The 22018-nt window shown below is 39.5% G+C and overlaps 1 protein-coding gene across 2 annotated transcripts; it reads left to right on the top strand.

The window, feature by feature from the left end:
* The first annotated feature begins 1057 nt into the window (after window positions 1-1057).
* piwil2 (piwi-like RNA-mediated gene silencing 2) lies at window positions 1058-19294 on the top strand. Of its 2 annotated transcripts, none has more exons than XM_058070157.2 (24): window positions 1058-1169; window positions 2671-3044; window positions 3119-3215; window positions 4641-4758; window positions 6064-6233; window positions 6431-6515; window positions 6848-6958; window positions 7650-7767; window positions 10329-10453; window positions 10540-10620; window positions 10690-10803; window positions 11983-12171; window positions 12274-12358; window positions 12532-12624; window positions 13063-13203; window positions 13307-13420; window positions 13922-14110; window positions 14194-14295; window positions 15085-15201; window positions 15722-15810; window positions 15946-16051; window positions 17257-17510; window positions 18430-18537; window positions 19044-19294. In XM_058070157.2, the coding sequence occupies exons 2-24, from the start codon at window positions 2706-2708 to the stop codon at window positions 19198-19200; spliced, it is 3102 nt and encodes a 1033-aa protein (XP_057926140.2). In that variant the 5' UTR covers window positions 1058-1169; window positions 2671-2705; the 3' UTR covers window positions 19201-19294. The 2 variants fall into 2 exon arrangements, with proteins under 2 accessions (XP_057926140.2, XP_057926139.2); XM_058070156.2 differs by having other exon boundaries at window positions 1080-1237.
* The last annotated feature ends 2724 nt before the right edge of the window (window positions 19295-22018 follow it).

Raw genomic sequence — 22018 nt, 5'->3', positions numbered from 1 at the left:
TTGGTAGGTCTGTATTGAAATGAAAGCCTCTGACATGATGCAGCATGATGAGAGCAGTCTACCGAGTAATCACTCAACTGATGACAAATGCTAAAGCTAGGGGACATTAAGGCCAGATGGGAAAGCTTGGGAATTTGGCTGTTTGCATCATCATTATCATCCAGGCAGAAACAGTAGTGTATTTTGCCTCCCGGCTCTGGGAAAGTTTTGCTTCCACAATCCACCACAGCTTGTCATCCCTGTTCAACCATCTAAAGATGCAGGCCACCACATCCTCGGTTTGCTGACTCCAAATTATCTACTGTGCAGTCTGACAGGCAGGTCTGTAATGAATGTCACATCAGATGAATGCCACTTTTTCCCAGGCCTCCTGCTGTCAAGAAAATTTGGTTCATTTTCACCAGGGCGATTACTAATCTGTATATGTAAGGAAGAAGGAGGGGTCAGATTTCCACAGTGAAAAGCCTCTCACTGCTTAAGCACAGCAACCATTCTGTATGTGATTCTTCCCGTGCTTTAGATGATCCCAGAATCATCCATCCATCTATTTTCTCTGCCGCTTATCTTCTTTAGGGTATCGGTTTGGAGAGAAAACCCGCAGTGGTCTCCATTGATACATATTCTAAGTAGTGCAATTTGATGTGTGTATGTGTGTGATTTGTGATAACAGGATACATAACGTGTGGGAAATGTACACTAAACGCCTTGAGTGTGTGTTTGTTTTCCGCCTCAATTGACGTTGCAGTTATTTTTATGTGTCAGTAGATGGCAACACATACCCAGCCAGAGTTTGTATGGTATAACAATGCCATTTAATTTAATACGTCATTATCAATCATGTATTAAATGTATTTGCTTTTGAAAGCATTGATAACATCAGCAATGTTGATAGTCATTAAATGTTGTTTAGTGTGTCTATATGTGGAAGAGGAATGTACATATTTTATATATATCATGTAGATTAGATGTGACGCATTCAATTGAATGTGGCCACTAATTAAGACTTAATTTGTTACTCGTTGTGTCCGCTCGAGGGCGACCAATGCCTATACTCCACTTTAAATTTAAATTTACAAGAAAGTGATTGACAGGTTGAGTAAACCAATGACTGACTGACCTGCTGATTGTCTCACACAAAGGGCGGATACAACCAGAAGAGCATTGACGTGGTAGGTTGGTGAACCTTGGCGCATATTTTCCTACACGTCAGGAACCTGTTTGGAGCATCTAAATCTGAGTATGTATACGTGTGTGTGTTTTATTCGAGTTCGTATCGTTATTTGTACTTTACTGACCGAGGATAAATGACATTGCTGTGTGTCTTAACTTCACTAATTGCCTGGCCTTGTCATCAGCAGCCGCACGTAGTTATCTTAAGTGTTCGTTTTAGTTCATGCTAATGCCGAAACGTGCCAGTTGTCGTTATTAATTATCCAATTCAATTAATTAAACGTATCAGAAACTAATTGTCTATGTACTTGGCATAATTGAGACTGTACATGTGGGTTTTGTCACGTTTTACATTAAAAGAAATCCCGCAAAATGGCGCCATCGAGCCTTTCTGACATTACATTAAAAAGGAAGCTAGTAGATTGATTTTACTGGAGAAGTTGGAGAAGATTTTACATGGGAAAATGGTGCTTTTGGTCCCCATTGAGTCAAGACAAAAGCTGTGATCTAGTGGTATGTCGGCCGTGAACGAACGACTCAAAAGAACTTTTTTGTGAACTGAATGAACGAGGTCATCGCCCCTAAAATACCCGTTCAGTCCGTTTGTTTGCAAATGCTTTTTTTGGCTGGAGAGTCAGTTCACCGTTCCTTTTGCAGGGCGGGACTCTGCGTGCTTGATTGTCTTATCCTATCGTCGAAATGAACGGATCTTTTTGACTGAATGAATCGGAATTATCCGGTTTACTGAAATTAACGGTTTTACACACCACTACTTTGACCCATGGACCTTGGCGATTCCAACCGTCCTAGAACCTGCGTTGTGAAAACTATTTTAAAATTGAAAAGTAGAACATGTGTCAATAGAGGAACGAACCACTGTAGGTTTTCCCTAATTGACTAGCCCCTTCCCTCAAATGGAAGGAGATGCAGATCATTAAAATCACCTGCAGTTTGATGCAGTGTGTCGGCCTTCCATGGCACGGGTTTGACACCCATGGAGGAGACATTTACATTGTTTGAACAATCTAAAAGTCCCGGGAAGAAAGTCAACTGTCATATTTGCCTCGAACTGCAGTTTGTTACAAAACCCATACATAGCATCGAAAAATCAGTGGATGTCAAATGTTTTTTTACATATATCGGGTATATTATCATATGCATGTTTGTTAGCTAGATTACGACTTCATCTTAAATTTTGCGTCAAATTTATACCTCCCTGCCTCTCATGCCTTCCTGACTTTCCTTTTTAGTAAGAAAGCCAAAGGAATATCTTTATGAACACAGTTGCCTATATTTATAGGGCGACACTTCCTTGTTGTCACAGCCCGGATAATTTCAAGTACATACTTTTTTTTTTTTAAACCACAGTAGCTCTCACGTTGCAGTGATCGCCATCTGCACTTCTCGACACTGAGAAACACAAACACAATGGACAGGCAGGAGCATGAATTGATACGAGAAAATAATAGTAATATTGCTCCTTTTCCCCCCACCTCCCAGGTGTTGCAGTTAACTAGAAATATTGAGTTGACAAAATGGATCCAAACAGGCCACCTGACTTGAGTGATATGGCAGGCATTCCTTTGCGTGGACGCAGTAGAGGACTTGGTGCAGGACGAGCTTTAGGTTTTATCGCTCCTTGGGGTACCCAACAAAGTCAAGCACCCACTACTCTCGCTGGACGGGGTAGAGGGCTGCACCCTGATGATGGAGGACGCGGTCGGGCCAGAGGGTGGCTCTTTTCCACAACGGAGCCAAACAAAGGTGCATCAAGAGGAACAACCCTCACTAGCAGGGAGCTACACTATGCAGAAACACCCAGTCATGAAACTATGCTGCAAGACCTTACACAAAATGTCCCGACCATGAAAGAGGTAATTCGAGCCTGAATGCATCTCTGTTCAGTGCAAGTGTTTTTTTGTTTTTAAAGTTTTTACTTTGTTTACAGGATAATTTCCCGACACACGGTCAAGGATCTACACTGGTTTCCATGTTCAGGGGAATGGGCTTGGAGCCCTCACGGGGAAGAGTAACGTTACCCATAGGTGTGTGTCTAAAAAAGTGTATAGTTACTGTGAAAAATGTTGCAACACATGTCAATTTATCTTCAGACTTGATCATCCAACCACTGACTATTCTGTAGAAAAATTATTTTGTCTGCAACATAGCAACTGTGAATTGAATTATGTTATGGGAAAAGTGTTGATCCAAGAGGATGCAAGAATGCCCCACCAATTCTGAAAGAGATGGGTTGGCTATGATCCTATTATCAAACAGACTTGCATCAACGCTTTCTACTTCTAATGTGGTGTGTTGTGGTAAGCATGCTGTAAACACCAAACACTGCCCCTGTATCGTTTGGGGAAAATGGGGGGCTAACAGCGGGAATATGACACACTGACTATAAATACTGTTGTCTCTGACTGAAAACATGCATCAAGCATAACCCAAGCTTAAATCTAAAACTTCACATGACAGACTTGATCAAAATCAGAATATGCCTTTGCACATTTAAGGTTTTAAGTAGTGCGACAAAATGCAAAAGCAAGAAGAGAGAGTGAGACAAAACTTGTAATTTAAGATAATAAACTGAAAAAGGCTGTTTTTTACCTGATTAAAAGTATAAGACAACAGGCTATAAAAGCCTAAATCTGCTCAAAATTCTTTGTCATATTATCACAGTCATGCCTTCTTGAACGTGATCAGATCATCGAGCTGCATAAGCAAAGCCTTTGGCAGCGTGCCATTACTGCTGAGGTTGGACGCAGTAAGATAAGATATTCTACATTTTTTTGAAAGGGCCTAAGCATTACGGAACAAAAAAGTCAAGTGACCTGCACTGAGCCGGAGGATCCGATTGGCTTTCCGTCAAGACACAGGCCCTTACTGGTGTCGACCGCAGTGCAATAACCGTCAGACGACAACTGCGGGAAAAGGCTTTCAAAAACAAATTCAAAGACCTCGTCTCCTTCAATGCCACAAAACTGCCCGTCCACGTGTAGCACCGTTTAAAAATATAGAATAACATATAAAATCTAAAACAAAAACAACAGGCATCATTAGGTTACTTATGACAAGAAGATTCCACTTGATGTTTCTACCTGGCTCTGTGGGGCCATCATGAACCTTCAGGTGGTGCAGGGTTGTCAAACGACAGATGGTTACATGGAGATTACAGCGGGCATCCCTTATGACTGAGGGCCCTCGTCTGTATGGTAACAGCTGGGCTTTTCTACAGGACAACTCTGCAGCTCACAATGCAAAGGACATAAAATGGTTTGTAGGTCAATCGGAATGACATGCTGTTGCTGACTTATTTATAGTATTGTTCAACCTGTGGAGTTGTTGATCATTTGTCAGTAAGAAATGCTGTGTAACGCTAAGTCATTGACGGGTATGAAAACATCACCCTGCCATTACAGTATCGCTATTCTCATGTCAACTGTGAAGCTGAGTTGCCATTTTTGCAGGAAGAGGAGCAGTTGGAGAAACAGAGGAGTTGAAGAAGCCAAGTGCAGATGTATGTGTGGCAGCCAGAAGGTTACAGATGAGCGGTGCCACACAAGAAGTGATGGGCAGAGGAAGCAGGTAGGACTGGCAAGATCACATGCTCACTTCTAATAAGATTTGTAATTTCTAATTTTTGTATTAACAGTATTTCTCATCAGTTTACACCAGTTACACCAATTGCAAACAAAAATTAAAAAAACGTAATATCACATGAATAAATGTAATTGGAACTAGTAAAATTACTTTTGATGTTTTAGTTCTGAATGTGTTACGTAAACGGGCTCCTGTCATTAATTGGGAGAGGTTATTGTGACATGTCCACACATGTAGTAGCATGTTGTTCGTTTGACTTTTGGATTATTTTGTCCAAAGCCTTAGTAGTTTTCTATGGTAAAATGTGTCATGATTTCTATTGTGCATTTCTGAGAGTCTGTTGAGTAGACCCTGACCAATATATCGGTGGCCCGATATAACATGTGACCGATTAATCAATATATGTGAAAAATATACCCATTATAATTGATATATATAGCTTTTTTCAGTGCGTCACTCAGTCCCCTTTGGAGAGGAGGAGAAATAAACTTTTTTTTTACACCATGTAAAGCTGTGACATTGTAAAACAATATAACACTACAGTTTAGTGCCACGCTGTCAAGAATTTACGTTTTAGAGAGCGTTTTAAAGTGAAGATACTGCATATGGAGCTATACACAGCCTACCTGTGAATCAGTTCACACATCCACGCATTAGTTTTGTTTAATTCCCTTTTGTATTAAGTCTGGTTATGTGATACAGCTTTTATTTTTATTTTTTCACTGCTGTTTTCGTCACCATTTGTTGTCAGCAGCTGTTTGCAAATAGTGGCTTCAGATGGAACTTTTCACTAGCTCGTAAATATAACTCAATAATATTGGTAACGGGACGAGTAAAGTGTGGGGGTGTTACGTTAGATGCAGTGGTTAGCCAGGGCCAGGGAACACTACAAATTTATAGCACCAACTAAAAGTAAATGGCAGAGGCATGTTCTTATTTTGACAGTCTTACTAATTTAACTTCCTTATTTTCATTTGGTAGTCTTCTACTTGCATTGAAATGGTATTTTGGGTATTAAGAATTTATCTTCATGTACAGTATATATCTTGTGTATCAATGCTCTTTTCATATACAGTATATTGGCCAATATATCATCTGTATCGGCTTTTTTCAGCCCTCAATATCTGCATCAGCTCCAAAACTTCCATATCGGTCGGGCTCTAGTTGAGACTACAGGTTTATCAGTGGTGTCAGAAAAAATCAGTTTAAAAAGTAAAAATTGTGAAAACGCTGTGAAAACCAAAAGTAATTTGCACTCAGAACTGAATGAATATGGTCTGCCTTTTACAGCTTTCTTGGTCAAGAAATCCCCCCAAAAATGATGGGGCTCGGAATAGCAGCAATGCCCCTGCTTGGAATGGCACGAGGAAGTCCTTTACGTTCTTCTCCGTTTCCTCTTGATACTGGTTCTACTAGCTCTGACCCTGCAGTACATGGTCGCTGTCAGATTGCTGACACAGGTAATCTGCCTCAAAGTGTGTGCACGTCTGTCACACATTGTCTAGTCTTCATGTGTACTGGATGAGAGATCAGAATTGATTCCCTGCTGATTTTTTTTTTTTTTTTTTTTTTTTTTTACAAAGACATGAAGTCAGTTTTTGTTAGCCTTATTTTAACAGAGAGAGATAACATTTTTTTAAATGCCAATTTTGTTTAGGAATTGGGCCCCCTCTGTCCACTGCGCAGGCAGTACCAGACCCCACTGAACCAGGAAAGAAAGAGTTTAAAATAGAGACACTACGGTAAGAGGATTTTTTTTTTATTTTTTTGGTTGTTGCCTTTTTAATGTTAAACTACAACTAGGTTTTACCGCTATATATATATATATATAGTCTGAGTTATTTATTTCTTTAATTAGCAATATTACAGTACTGTATTGTTTACATAGCAATATCAAAGTTGCTAACCTACGGTTGTGGGCACCATCACTTTACGTTGGCCTGCAGAGCAGTTTATTTTAAATTAAGGCAGTAGAATGAAATGAGATGGTTTGTAATGTTATGGCTGAAATTGAATGCCAATATTAATGTACTGCTGTGCCAAAATATGTTGGTTTGTGTGTTTTAATGGTCAGTGCACCGCTCAACAAGGCTGGATCCAAAGGAACTCCGATAACTATTGGCTCCAATCACATTTCAATCCACTGCAAGAACAAAGCTGTTTATCAGTACCATGTGACATTTATGTAAGTATCACTTACTATGGACTTAGGTTTTCAGCAGACTTTTAAACAAAAGAGCAACAAAGTTATTTGTGTACTGTGTGTTTAGATGTACTTTGCTGTATTGTGCATATTAAAATTATGCCAACAATTAATGTTACCAGGTACAGTGCAGATCGTATGACAATACAGTGTGTGTGTCTTTGAAGTTTCTTTTCAGTGCTTCAACTTCTGCATGCTACACGCCATGCTTTCCACTCTCTTGCTGTGGAGCCATTTAACACAAGGGAACGATGCAGACAGAGTGCTGATCAAATGCACCTCTGCCACCTTGTGGCCATTTTTACAGCTTAAAACTCCACTAAACATGATCTATTCTATTTACTTGAGTCATCACCTCTGCTTGCCTCTTGTGCAACAACACAAAGACATATAAATATGTATTTTGGTAGCAAATGAAAAGATTTGAGAATTTTACTTTTAAAGCTTTTAAAGTTTTAAAGTTTGTCATTGAAGGGTACTTGTGGGTCCCACAGCCAAACCAGTTCAGAACTGTTTTAAAGTATAAAACTGTGTATATACATAAAGCATATCTCCTCTGCATTTATTTCTACATGGAGGAATTAACCAGATAAAGAATCAAAATCATCCACACACTTGTATGGTTGTCATAGGACACTGAAATTTACTGAATATTTGAAATGTCCAATTTCAGACCAAATATTGAATCCATGTCAATGCGATTTGGCATGATGAAGGATCACTCTTCAACCACTGGGGAGGTCATGGCATTTGATGGCTCTATACTCTACCTTCCTCTACAACTGAAGAATGTAAGTATACAAAAGGTTTCACACCGGTGGCCATACATTTATATGCACGCATAATTCTGTGGCCCAAGCATGAACAGCATAACCCACAAATCCATGTTATGGTAGAGAAGTACATTATTATTTTAATAATCGAGTTTAGTAATAAAGTATTCTACCGAAATTTTTGTTGATTAATTGAGTAATCGGACAAAACAAAGACAAAATAATAAAATATTTGACTAAGTAATGAAGGGCCAATTGGTTGAATTATTTTATGTTTTATTTCTTAAGTTGACATAGTACATAGTGTAAGTGGTGGTTATGTTTAGAGCTATATACAGTGAAGAAAATAAGTATTTGAACACCCTGCTATTTTGCTATTTCTCCCACTTAGAAATCATGGAGGGGTCTGAAATTTTCATCGTAGGTGCATGTCCACTGTGAGAGAGATAAACTAAAAAGAAAAATCCAGAAATCACAATGCATGATTTTTTAACAATTTATTTGTGTGATACAGCTGCTAATAAGTATTTGAACACCTGAGAAAATGAATGTTAATATTTGGTACAGTAGCCTTTGTTTGCTATTACAGAGGTCAAACGTTTCCTGTAGTTTTTCACCAGGTTTGCACACACTGCAGGAGGGATCTTGGCCCACTCCTCCACACAGATCTTCTCTAGATCAGTCAGGTTTCTGGGCTGTCGCTGAGAAACACGGAGTTTGAGCTCCCTCCAAAGATTTTCGATTGGGTTCAGGTCTGGAGACTGGCTGGGCCATGCTAGAACCTTGATATGCTTCTTACGGAGCCACTCCTTGGTTTTCCTGGCTGTGTGCTTCGGGTCGTTGTCGTGTTGGAAGACCCAGCCACGACCCATCTTCAATGCTCTGACAGAGGGAAGGAGGTTGTTCCCCAAAATCTCACAATACACGGCCCCAGTCATCCTCTCTTTAATGCAGTGCACTCGTCCTGTCCCATGTGCAGAAAAAAACCCCCAAAGCATGATGCTACCACCCCCATGCTTCACAGTAGGGATGGTGTTCTTCGGATTGTACTCTTCATTCTTCTTCCTCCAAACACGCTTATTGGAATTATGACCAAAAAGTTCTATTTTGGTCTCATCTGACCATAAAACTTTCTCCCATGACTCCTCTGTATCATCCAAATGGTCATATGCAAACTTAAGACGGGCCTTGACATGTGCTGGTTTAAGCAGGGGAACCTTTCGTGCCATGCATGATTTCACATCATGACGTCTTAGTGTATTACCTACAGTAACCTTGGAAACGGTGGTCCCAGCTCTTTTCAGGTCATTGACCAAGTCCTGTCGTGTAGTTCTGGGCTGATTCCTCACCTTTCTTAGAATCATTGAGACCCCACGAGGTGATATCTTGCATGGGGCTCCACTCCGATTGAGATTGACCGTCATGTTTAGCTTCTTCCATTTTCTAATGATAGCTCCAACAGTGGACCTTTTTTCACCAAGCTGCTTGGTAATTGCTCCGTAGCCCTTTCCAGCCTTGTGGAGGTGTACAATTTTGTCTCTGGTGTCTTTGGACAGCTCTTTGGTCTTCGCCATGTTACAAGTTAAAGTCTTACTGATTGTATGGGGTGGACAGGTGTCTTTATGCAGCTAACGACCTCAAACAGGTGCATCTGATTCAGGATGATACATGGAGTGCAGGTGGACTTCTAATGGGCAGACTAACAGGTCTTTCAGGGTCAGAATTCTAGATGATACACAGGTGTTCAAATACTTATTTGCAGCTGTATCACACAAATAAATTGTTAAAAAATCATGCATTGTGATTTCTGGATTTTTCTTTTTAGTTTATCTCTCTCACAGTGGACATGCACCTACGATGAAAATTTCAGACCCCTCCATGATTTCTAAGTGGGAGAAATAGCAAAATAGCAGGGTGTTCAAATACTTATTTTCTTCACTGTATACGATATGCAATCTGACTGCACACAGAAGAAAAATTGTTGAGTCTAACTGGTGTGAATGAAGCAGGCAAACAGATGAAGTAAATGCTAGATTTGATTTTTGGTTTTTTTTTTTAACCTTGTTCCGAACTCACAAGAAACTGTTGCATTGAACCGAGTTGTGTCCAAGTTCCTTTTTATTGCGTGACCTAGACTTCTTTAGTTGAAAAGGCTGTTTCTTTCTCGGTTCAGTGGCAGTGTACCTACATATTCATGTTCAATATTGGGCTTCCAAGATGGTCACCTGTGGCTCATACTATTTGCAGTCTGTATCAATCCCTGCGTGCAGTGTGGTGTCTTGCCCTAACGTCTTGGGTAGCGTCCTCCATCCACTTACCTTCATACTGCGCAGGAGTACAGCGGTAGCATAAAAACCTGATGCTCTGTATCCCTACAACCAACCATTCTATCTGTCCACTCCTGTGTGTTAAAGTGATGTAAAATATTCATTTTATTAAAAAAATTTGAATGGATTTAATCTAAAATAATAGCCTTATAGCCTTTAATGTGGCTTTGATACAGGGATGCTCATGTTTTATAGTTTTTTCTGTTAGAAACTCTGGTAATGTCCTAAAGGTAGCATGTGGTTAATGCACAGGAGGTGGTTCTCAAGAGTTTCAGAAGAACCGACAACGAGGAAATCCAAATAAAAATTCAGCTGACAAAGATTTTGCCACCCAGCTCTGATCTATGCATCCCTCTCTACAATGTTGTACTCAGGAGGTAAGCTTTTTAATTATCATTTTAGAAGAAAAAAAAATGTCAAGTACATTTACTTTGAACGTCCGCCCCTCTCCCCTCCTCACAAGGATCATGAAAATACTTGGACTGAAGCTGGTAGGGAGGAATCATTATGATCCAGAAAGTGCAATAGTTCTTGGAAAACATCGGTAAGTAACATGTTAAATTGTTGTCATAGGGGAATCATTCAACTTATCCTGTGTCATTTGTTTTTGTAGCCTGCAGGTGTGGCCAGGCTATTCAACCAGTATCAAACATACAGACGGCGGTCTGTACTTGTGTGTGGATGTCTCTCACAAAGTCTTGCGTAATGACTCTGTACTGGATGTCATGTGAGTTAATGCTACAACAACCATTCACACCTACATTCATACACATGGACAATTTAGAGTCTCCAATTAACCCTGTGATTCGCAAACCTTTTTTTGCAGTGCCTCCCTTTTGGAGATGAAAAGCTTTCAATAAATACGCTTAGCTTGCAAACATTATTCCGCAGAGTCAACATAAACATGAACAACAAAGATGATGTCAATCACTTTCCCAGTTCAAAATTTACAATGGCGAGTTTAACAAGAATAAACAAAAACCCTAAGTTTTGTAGATGGCCGTGTGTAAGAGTCAAGTTTATTTATATAGACTTAATCACAATAGGGCTTTAACTAGCTGGCAAGTAACAACATTCCCTGATCTGGACCCCTGAAACTCAATAACTCATAACTAATTTGAGGGGCCACGGGTCACATGTCATGACCCCATTAGACCTTACCGATGCTATGGAACACTAAAATGCTAACCCTGCTTATGATAGCCATCTTGAAGTAACCTCTTTTCGGACTTTGGACTGTCTAGTCTCTAGTCCTTGGATTTGGGATCCAACACATGGCTGTATGGTAAAAGCAGACATTTTAAAAAGATAAATCACCGTTTATTATCAATTCCTTAAAAGTTGGGTTTGCAGCTTGCTGCACAACACCGAAAGTCTTTCTAAGCACTCGGTAATGTGGCCAACCACAGTGGAGTAGCTGTGCCTGAAGGCAGCTGTGGGTGGAATACATTTAAATAAACCGTTTTCACTGGAAGCATGAAATCCAAAGAAATAAAGCTGGAATAGGTTCAGATTCTGGAAGAACTAGAAAACATCCCCTTTAAAGTAATTTTGAACCGTGAAACACAAAAGCATTAACTTTTATACATTTTCTTGATATTTTAGCTTGACTTCAGAATTGTTTGACTGCTGAACGGTTCAAGTTCTGAGGTTATACTGCATATTGTGAATGCTGTAGTAGGGATCAACCGATGTGTTTTATTTTCAGGCTGATGCCGATAGTTAGTAGTAGTAGTTTATCCACTTGATGGATCTTCTGGACTCTTTATATTGACACAACGTCTCATGCATACACATTCTGATACCTGACTTTTTTTAGTATTGAAATCTTACCCCATATACACAAAGGAAATATTTGGTATGTAAATTTAAAAGGATTTTCATTGACTTGTTTCCTTTTTGCCAGGAACATTCTCTACCAGCAAAGCAAAGAGAAATTCAGAGATGAATGTACCAAGGAACTAGTTGGTAGTATTATCATCACCCGATACAATAACCATACCTATCGCGTCGATGCCATTGAGTGGGACAAATCACCCAAAGACACCTTCACGCTGATGGATGGTACAAAAACTACATTTGTGGACTACTACAGGTATTTTTTGAGGTTATCAAAATGAGTGTCAGTTTTTTTAATCTTCAAATAAGACTTCCAAGTTGAAAAAAAAGGTAACATTTATTGTGGAATGCACTACAGCAAGAACTATGGGATTACCATCAAAGAGATGGACCAACCTCTTCTCATGCACCAACCAAAGCAGCGGTCCAAGCCAGGAGGAAAGGTCATTTTTCAGTCTAGTTTATGAACAAAATAATCTACAACGTATATCATAATCTAATCATATGGATTCTTTTATCCATACTTTAATTGTCTTTTTTTAACAGGAATAAGATCATTAACACATTGCCATATTGTTGCCGCATGTAGTAATTTAATAACACTTACTAATTGCAGCAAGTCATTACTGGAGAGATCCTCATAGTACCGGAGCTTTCTTACATGACTGGAATCCCAGAAAATATGAGGAAGGATTTCAGAGCAATGAAGGTAAATTTGATCAGCATGTTTAGAATTGTTTTTTTAAGAATGAACAAATTGATAAATGGATAAGCATAAGTATGTGATACTGCAACTATTACGTGTTATCACTATACGTGTTAATGCATTATCACAGCATGTATATCAAACGTTACAACAGGCTTTAACATTGTATCCCAATGACATGCATTGTTAGCTAGCTCATATTAACTCATATTCATGTGTTATAATGCACAGAAAAGGGAAAGAAATGTGCGTTCATGTTTCACAAAAGGATTTTGAATGATGGGCAAAATTAAAAAAAAAAAAGTGCAGTTCCCTTTTAACTCCACACGTGTAAACTGTTTTTATCAAATTTGATAAGGATTTTCCAGATTACATACCTGTATTTTTCCACAGGTTTAGTATGCATAATGTCTTTGTGTTTGATCTATGTACATGTTTTAGGACCTGACAATGCACATCAATGTAAATGGTGAGCAGCACACACATTCAATAAAGCAACTTCTGAAGAACATAAGCACCAACCCTGACAGTCTGAAGGAAGTCACCCAATGGGGCTTGGAGTTTGTCTCAGAAATTCTTCTGGTAAGGCCATACTATTGGCAGATGATATTAATCTTATTTTGCACTAAAACGTGTAAGGCCAGCTTGGTTAAGTTGAATTTCATTACTTTTCATTACGTTTCAGGTGAAGGGTAGAACACTGCCTATTGAAACCATTTGCGTTCAGACTTCATCATTTACCACTGGTGCTGATGGGTCTTGGTCCAGAGAGGTTGTCAGGCTTGCTTCAATCAGCTCTGTAAGTGACAGGCATGAGTAAAGAAATGAAACCTAGAACAGATAAATATCTCATGTGGAAGTTTGACTCTGCTGTCCCATTAGCGATATGCTCACCTGCAAAACAGCGGCATGTGTTAATTGATTGGCAGGGTAAGGTGGGAAAGTCAGTTGATGCACTAGACTGCTTTTGGGGATGTCATACAACATGTAAAAAAAACACAACTATCCCTTTTAAAGGGCACCTATTATGCTCAGTTTCGGTTTTCGGAATAGGTGTATATTCTGGAAGTATCTAGAAAGTTTTTCTGTGCTGATTATTGTGTGTAGCTGCTCTATAGGAGTCCACAACTGAATACAAAGGGTTGAAAATGAGCATAAAAGGTTCCCTTTAAGTATAACAACATAGTAGTGGGTATTCCACAGTTGGCTAATAGATCTAATGTCTGGTACATCTTTTCAGTTTCATCTTGGTATTTGTCTTGTATTTATTTTTTCACTTATTGACAAATTATTCTTTAAGATCCCCCTAAAAATGTGGGCCATCTTCTACCCTCGTCGCTGTGCAGACCAGGCTGAAGAGTTGATTTTGACCTTCAACAAGGTGGGTGGCCCTCTTGGTGTGCAAGTGGATCGTCCTATGTGTGTGGAGCTGAGGGATGATCGCACAGAAACATATGTCAAGAGCATCCACTCTCGGCTCACTAGTGAGGTAAGATGTTATACAAGAAATGTTTTTTAAAAAAAATAACTGCTTAATGTATAACTAAACCCAACCCATTGATGTTTTAACAGCCCAATTTGCAGCTTATAGTGTGCATCTTAGTAGGGAACAGAAATGATCTCTACAGTGCCATCAAGAAGCTTTGCTGTGTTACAAGTCCCATCCCATCACAGGTAAAAGTAAAAAATCAGAAGCAAAAAATGGACTTTGCCTGTCACGATATAAAAAGTTTGCTGCATCAAGTATCATCAATATTCAATATTATGGCTACATTTTTTGACATTTTTTTTTCATTCAGTTTAGTCATGAAGTGTCATTCACGTTTGAACCACTAGTGTACCTGTGTGAGACATTAGCTCAACACAGAAGTTACCCGTATGTGTGTATGTTTTTGCAATGTGGCCAGCGAAACAGCCAACTCTGGGTGCTCACAATTTCATTTATATTTGCTGACCAAAATCATAATTAATCACCATCAGCAACTGTCTCAAATATGGCCATTTTTACTGTATTTAATGAATAGAAAGGTAATATGTATTTGCATGTATTAAGAGCTCCAAATGAACTGAATATCAGTCAAGCTGAAATACACCACAAAGAAAATTGTACATCTAAATTACCTCTTTAGGCGCCAGTTTTTTCAAGAAAATATTAAGTTTCGATATTAACATTTCACTGTACGTTATCTTTTGGGAGAAACGCAAATCCTTTGGGATTCCCATTCCCACTGAGAATGTGAAAGACAGAAAGGAGTTATAAAACAGTGTCAGGCTCTGTGGGACTGTGAGGATGCTCCACTGAGTTCCACTGTGCTATGACCACAGAGCCGTCGGACCCGAGGTGTACTTACTCCAGTGCACATGCGTTAATAATGCTTAAAAATGTTAACATAATTCATGAAATAAATTAGCTAACACAGTATATAGAATTTGTTTCTTGACTCATTTGTGTTTTCTGGTTAGGCCATCAACGTCCGTACAATTTCCCAGCAGCAGAAGTTGAAGAGCATTGCTCAAAAAATACTCCTGCAGATGAACAGCAAATTAGGAGGAGAACTTTGGACCGTCAATGTCCCCCTGGTGAGTCCCATGCTTTGCACCAACACCTCTTTACAGTAATTTCAGTACAGCGCTGAAATTAGTAGAATTACCTTGTTTTTCACAGAATACTGTGAGGTTTCAGCATTTTATTGCATATTATTAGAAACTGAATGTTGGTTACCTGTGACCTAATGATTTGGGGAGACAATTTTGTCCCTCCTATATTGTCATTGCAATTTAAATTATTCCATTTAAGTGTATCCTGTTGTTTTTTATGAACACAAAGCATCACTCTTCACAATGCCTCCAGCTCCTACTGCTGCTGGTATGTTTCACATAAGGATTGTGAATGATGGGCAAAATTAAAAAGAAAAAAATGCAGTTGCTCTTAAACTTTGCCAGCCCTACTTGTAGTGTACAAAGCTGTAATAACAAGCCTCACAGACAAAGCCATTGTAATGTTAGTGAGCGAGGATGAACTGGTAGCACCAAATCCAAAATTGTGTTTTGTGCAGTTAATTGTTGTGCCAAAGTGAAACATGCTTTTCACTTCCAATAGAAAAATTTGATGGTGGTGGGAGTTGATGTCCACCATGACACCAGCAAGGCTCACCAATCTGTCATGGGCTTTGTCGCAAGCATGAACAGGTAAATAATTTGCCCCTTTGTTCGGTTTTGCATGTTTTTATTCCTTCTGTGTATGATTGGTATTGTTTATGAATAGTAGTTACTTGTGTCTCTTGAAGGTCTTGAAGTTTTTTTTGGTTTGTTTGTTTTTTATAGTGCACTGACTCGTTGGTACTCCAGAGTAACCTTTCAGAGACCCAGTGAGGAACTCATCAATGGCTTCACTGTTTGTTTATTGGCTGCACTGCACAAGTACCATGAGGTATACATCAATACTGATTGGTGATTTTTTTTTCTAATGTAATTTACGTCGCAATGACAATGGCCTCTCCTTGTCACTTATATGGAGGTACAAACAAAATTGTGCAATCACCCATCCGTATACGTATACACGATAAGAGGGGTATTGGAAAGGGAAGAACAAGAGTACAGCGCAGGAGGAAAAAACCATTCTAAACTACGCTCCTGCTGGGGGGGGGGAGGTACAGTCAGTACAGACTGACTAGGCTTTGCCTGCAGAGGGGTTCCGACTCAACTGCTGTGGTTTTCTTCAGCTGTTTGGGTTCCAGCCCAACCCGCTGGAGGAAGTAAAGCACTGATTTTGCCAGGAACCCACAGCAGCCGACTTCAACAGAGGTGGTTGCGTGCCACCCTTTTGAAACCACTTCATCGCTTAGGTCTTGGTACTTGACTTTCTTCAGTTCGTGGGACTTGGCTGGCCTGTCTTCCTAGGGCACCGTATGCTCAGCGACCTATAATGGTTTTCGTGCTCCTCGATATCAGGACCATGTCTGGTCGGAGCAGGGTCCCTGCCACATCCTGTGTGAAGACAAGCTTCCTTTTCGGGTCCATGGTCAGCTCCCAATTAGAGGCACGCTGCAAGGGAAAAGGGCAGGTTCTTGGCTGAGGTAATGGTCCATGATTCAAGGTCATTAAATATGGACGCCACATTCATGAGCCACTTGGCATTGACCATTCATGGTGAAGTGGAGAGGGCATGATATGGGGTGTTGTTGCATATGCATGTTTAGAGAGCAGATTAAGCACAAAAGGTGTGAATGTGTGGGTATGTCACTTTTTATCGGTCAGGATATTTTTGGTCTGTACGCACAGTTTGGGTTTCTGGCATTCAAAGACTTTTAGTCAAATTCCCATGCAGTTTTTTGTCAGGTTTGGGCCCAGGGCAATGCCTAATCCCAATCAGCAAAAGACCTGTTATGATTCCGAATAGGTAGGTGTTTTCGGTGTCTTCAAAGGGAAGAATCGCCATAACCCTTCACTTCCCCCGACTGGCCATCATGTAACTATCAGTGAACATTCCGTCAGGGCCGACAGTTGCCCCCAACCTTAGGTTCTCGTTGAGAAGATTTTGTCAATTGCATGAAGAGACCACTTGATCAATTTAATGATTTAGAAAACAATGTATTCTAGTAACAGTTTGTATTCTATTAATATTTTTCTCTATAGATGAACCACAATTTGCCAGAAAGGATTGTTGTGTATCGGGATGGCGTGTCTGACGGACAGCTTAAGATGGTTGAGCAATACGAGATCCCACAGCTGATCAAATGCTTTGAGACATTCCCCAGCTATGAGCCGAAGCTTGTCTTTATTGTTGTCCAAAAGCGAATCAGCACCACCCTTTATTCCTGGGTTGGAAACAGCTTTGGCACACCTTCACCTGGAACTGTTCTGGATCACACACTCACTCGGAAAGACTGGTCAGTAATTAAGTCTTTTACATAAAAGTCTAAAATTGCAGCAAGATTGTTTTAAAAATATGGCTGCCATCAACAACGCATGGGGCTTGAATCTATACACATTGCACTGAATATTTTTTTTCATTCTTTTTTTTTTTTTTTTAGACCATTTTATTTTTCTTTTTAGTGTTGCCAACACCGGGGCAGCTAATGTCCACCAAAGCAGAAAAGAAACTGCATGTCATAATAGTGACATCCCAACAGAAAAGTACTTCACAAGCCATTAAAGTGGCTGAGTAATGGAATTCCTTTCTTTAAAATCTTTTTACACTTATTTTATAAGCATAGTCTGTGCTTTTTGGGTTAGTAAATAAAATGACCATTAAATGCCATTAAATTTCTGAAATTAAATTTGTTCTACCAATTGAGAAATTGATGTAGCCTGGCTTACTTTTCTAATGTGATGTCAACATCTGCACACATTGCTACAAAATCTTCAACAATGCCCATGCTTGTAATTTAAGGAAGATGTCACCAATGTAATTTAATGTGTTGTCAGTATAATATATTTTTTTACACCATTATACTTTGTTTAGAGAACGTAGAATGAACGTGTCCTTTTAACAGAACCTGCATGCATGTTAGCGGCTTACATTAAAGCGGTAAACACTCACCCAACCTGAGTCACACACGCAGTCGCACTAGTATGCTCTGCTATACTGATATAATCCCACTAGGTTGCATTCACACTCCCTAGGAGGACCTTTTTGCCGTCATTTTGACATGTTTATTTCAGTAGAGCATTCCTTTGACAAAATACTTCTCTATACAAAACGTTGCTTCTTGGCGCTCCCGTTGATGCGAAAGTCATAGGTTCCTATTTCAAACCATTAAACTAAAGTGCAGCTGTTAAAGTTGGTCTTCCTTTTCCCCCACACAGGGTGGACTTCTATCTTCTGGCACATCAAATTCGACAGGGTTGTGGGCTTCCTACCTACTACATTACCCTATACAACACAGCAAACCTCATGCCAGACCATTTGCAAAGGTATCTGGAACCTGTTTACCCTAATATAATTCAAAATACTTCTAAAATTTGTTGATTTTGACAGTGTGTGTGTGTGTGTGCGTGCAGAAAACAAGAGAAAAGGCTATGTACATGTATGTGTCTGTGAAAATAAATGTTACCAAAATGAGTAGCTCTTGGCCATTTCCATTTTGTAGCTCTCACAAGGAAAAAACCTTTGTGAACGCTAATAAAGACAGTAGTACATTTACACTGCATGTATGTGATCGGTATTGGTATCGGCCGATTTCACACATTAATTATCGTTATTAGCAGCATAAAATCCTGATCGGAACATCCCTAGTACACACTGTCCCAAAATGCAAAATGATTTCAAAATTGTGCACCCCAAGTCATACACATTCCTGGATGTTTTGTGGCCAATGATGCATATTTTGTTGCTTTAATTAAACAACCAAAGGTCAGCATACATTTTTGTCAATATACCAGTTTCTAAGCATTCTTAACTATTTTTTTTACCACCGCAGGTTGACGTTCAAAATGTGCCATTTGTACTGGAACTGGCCAGGCACTATTCGTGTTCCAGCACCGTGCAAATACGCACACAAACTAGCTTACCTCTCAGGCGAGTACTTGCACTCTGAACCAGCCATCCAGCTGGCAGACAAGTTGTTTTTTCTTTGAATATTATACTCTGACTGTTATACTTGTTCTACTGTTTTAAAAGAAATACTTCTGTTAAATTGTGTTGTATGTTTAAAAGAAAAGTTAAATACTAAAGTTAGTACTATTGTACTTTGTTGTTTTATTATGTATGTTTAATAAAAAAAATTGTTACTATGTTGACTAAAAAATATTACATTTTTCCAAAAAAAGACCAATCCATACACATCTTAGTCAAACAGCGACTATGTTGAAGCTGCATTGAGATACAGTGGGGGCAATAATTATTTGATCCCTTTTACCAAAACATAAGTAAACAACATTTTGTAACATTCCCATTTGAGTATGCCTTACAGCACATATGTCAGAGTCAAGGCCCGCGGGCCACATCAGGCCCGCGAGAGGGTTTTACCTGGCCCGCGTGATGATATTAATCTATTATTAGATTCGGCCCGCAGATAAACTGTACTACATTTCCCACAATGCAACAGGGACGCGCGAGCGGGAGTATAGCGGGAGGTGGCTTAATTTATTCAGCAGTCATTCAGCATCAGTCATTAGCATAACAGCAAAAGTTAATTTACAGATACCCATCAACAATGGCAAAACGGAAGGTGGACGGTGAAAACGGGCTTTCAAACAAGGTGGGAGTTGGAGTACATGTTCACGGAGGTAGCTGGAAAACCTGCGTGTCTTCTATGTGGAGAACGTGTGGCGGTGATGAAAGAATATAATATGAGACGGCATCATGAAACAAAACACACAGACAAAAACATGGAACAAAGGCTACAGAAGGTTGAGGAATTAAAACGAGGCCTCAAATCTCGACAGTCTGTTCAGAAAAGCCCAGTCGAAAAAAAAACTCATAACATAAATTTTATGTTATGAGTTATTTTTATATAAAGGACATTTGTATTTTGTGCCTGCTGAAATTGAAAATGACTGACAGAGTCATAAGAAAATATTGCTTTATTTATCCAATCATATTGTAATATATTTATGTTTTCAGTAGGTTAAATCTTGGTTTTAATGAAGATTGGACAGTCCGGCCCTCGGCTTGTGGCCAAATGTTTTATTTGGCTCTCCGTCCGTTTGACTTTGACACCCCTGCCTTACAGGATACCACAGTATAAATGTACTGTATAAACTAAGTATAATATAGCAAGATTCAAGTCTCATCTGCACCATAGGTATTGAAAAACCAAGGTTCCACTGTAGTCACCAGAAGGAATTTTGATCCATTGATCTTTTTTTGGTGCATATAAAGTTTTAGTGGAGAAACTCTTGTTGGCAAGCACAGAAGTAAAGATGTCTCTTGTAGTTAGTGTTGCACATGAATCAGGAGGCATTTTTGGCCCACTCTGACAGCTTTTAAGAGATCTCTGGTGCTTTGGATGTGCTCTCTGGACTATTTCTCTGTAGTGACATAACATAATGGGAAAATTCAACAAAAATAGCTGAAATTGAGACTGAGTTGATCAAGGTAAAAGTAATGGTTACATTGGAACATATCACATAGTAACACCCCCACCCATACTTTTCATATCAATTGCAATACATTTGTGCCTCCCAACAGAGTCAATGTTGTGTACGACACTAAGGCCCTCTGTGTTGCTAAACCTCTAATTAACCAGAAGCCAAGGAAAGGAGTGTTCCCGCCTTCAGCAAGCACTATTGTCAAACCACATTGATTAGTTAAGAGACAGACTATCTGAACAAAACAATGTAATCCACATCCCTTGCAAGAACACAATTCCACTCAGCTAATCTTAAACGTGCTGTACTCCATGTCATGTTAGACAAAAACACAGCCAATGCTGTCCTGATTGAGTCTAGTCCTCATTTCATCTTTGAAACATGACAAAACCAGAGGGGTGGAGGTGCCATATTCGGGGACAATATATTCATCCATAAATTGTCATTTGGGCTTTTTTCTTATATATATATAGTATATGTTACTCAAAGTTGTGTTACAACAGACTTTCATACTTGATATTACCAGTTACCCCCACCACAGCACTGAGACAGATCTGGTCAAGGTGAGAAATGATATCCTTCTGAATACAGATGAAGGCAAAGTCTCACTAAGTTGTGGTAGATCTGAGCGCTGCCTTTGACGCAGTTGACCATGTGATCTTATTACAGAAGTTAGAAAACTGGGTGGAGATCTGTAATACTGCTCTACACTGGTTCAAGTCCTATCTGGAGGACAGGAAGTACTTTGTTGGAATTGGTAACTGTGTCTCAGTTGCCTGTGGGGTTCCCCATGGGTCAATCGAGGGACCCGTATTGTTCGTTCTGTACGTGCTTCCTCTAGGAGAGCTAATACGCAGCTACACGACTATGCAGACAAAACTCAGATCTAAGTGTAACTAATGGCTGGTGAACATGGTCCTGCAGATTTACTTTGTCACTGCAAAAAGCAGATCGACGGGTGGATGCAAAACAACTTTCTCCAGCTAAACTCGGATAAAACTGAAATCATTGCCGATAGAAACAAAGAAAGTTGGAGTCTTATTGCAGACTGACAGATGAGGCAAATGCACTTCGAAAATGACATTGTAAAAATCAGCATGGTAGTGGTAGATCTTCGGCTTTTTACTTGGTCCGGTTTTTCCACTCATTTTTATCCCTCTTACTCTCCTGTTTAGTTTAAAATTTCCATACTTTCCGCATAATGACCGTAATTTTATCTTAATACTTGATTTAACAAAATTCTATCCGCATGCGATGGTTGTGTAGCCTTTGCATATTCACTGTAAATGCGTTTCACCTGATTCGACTGGCTAGCTACACAAAATTAATTGTTTGGATTTTATAATTTGTATGTGAAGAAGCT

Source organism: Doryrhamphus excisus, linkage group LG3, assembly GCF_037039965.1.
Source record: "Doryrhamphus excisus strain RoL-2023G ecotype Guam linkage group LG3, RoL_Dexc_Guam_v1.1, whole genome shotgun sequence".
Taxonomy (NCBI): domain Eukaryota; kingdom Metazoa; phylum Chordata; class Actinopteri; order Syngnathiformes; family Syngnathidae; genus Doryrhamphus; species Doryrhamphus excisus.
This window is presented reverse-complemented; position numbering and strand designations above follow the sequence as displayed.

What these genes read in the sequence shown, in the direction of transcription:
- piwil2 (XM_058070157.2), top strand. Translation starts at nt 2,706, where the DNA reads ATGGATCCAAACAGGCCACCTGACTTGAGTGATATGGCAGGCATTCCT. An exon ending in TTTAAAATAGAGACACTACG is followed by an intron (nt 6,516 to 6,847) that starts GTAAGAGGATTT and finishes TTTAATGGTCAG; the next exon opens with TGCACCGCTCAACAAGGCTG. An exon ending in TACAATGTTGTACTCAGGAG is followed by an intron (nt 10,454 to 10,539) that starts GTAAGCTTTTTA and finishes CCTCCTCACAAG; the next exon opens with GATCATGAAAATACTTGGAC.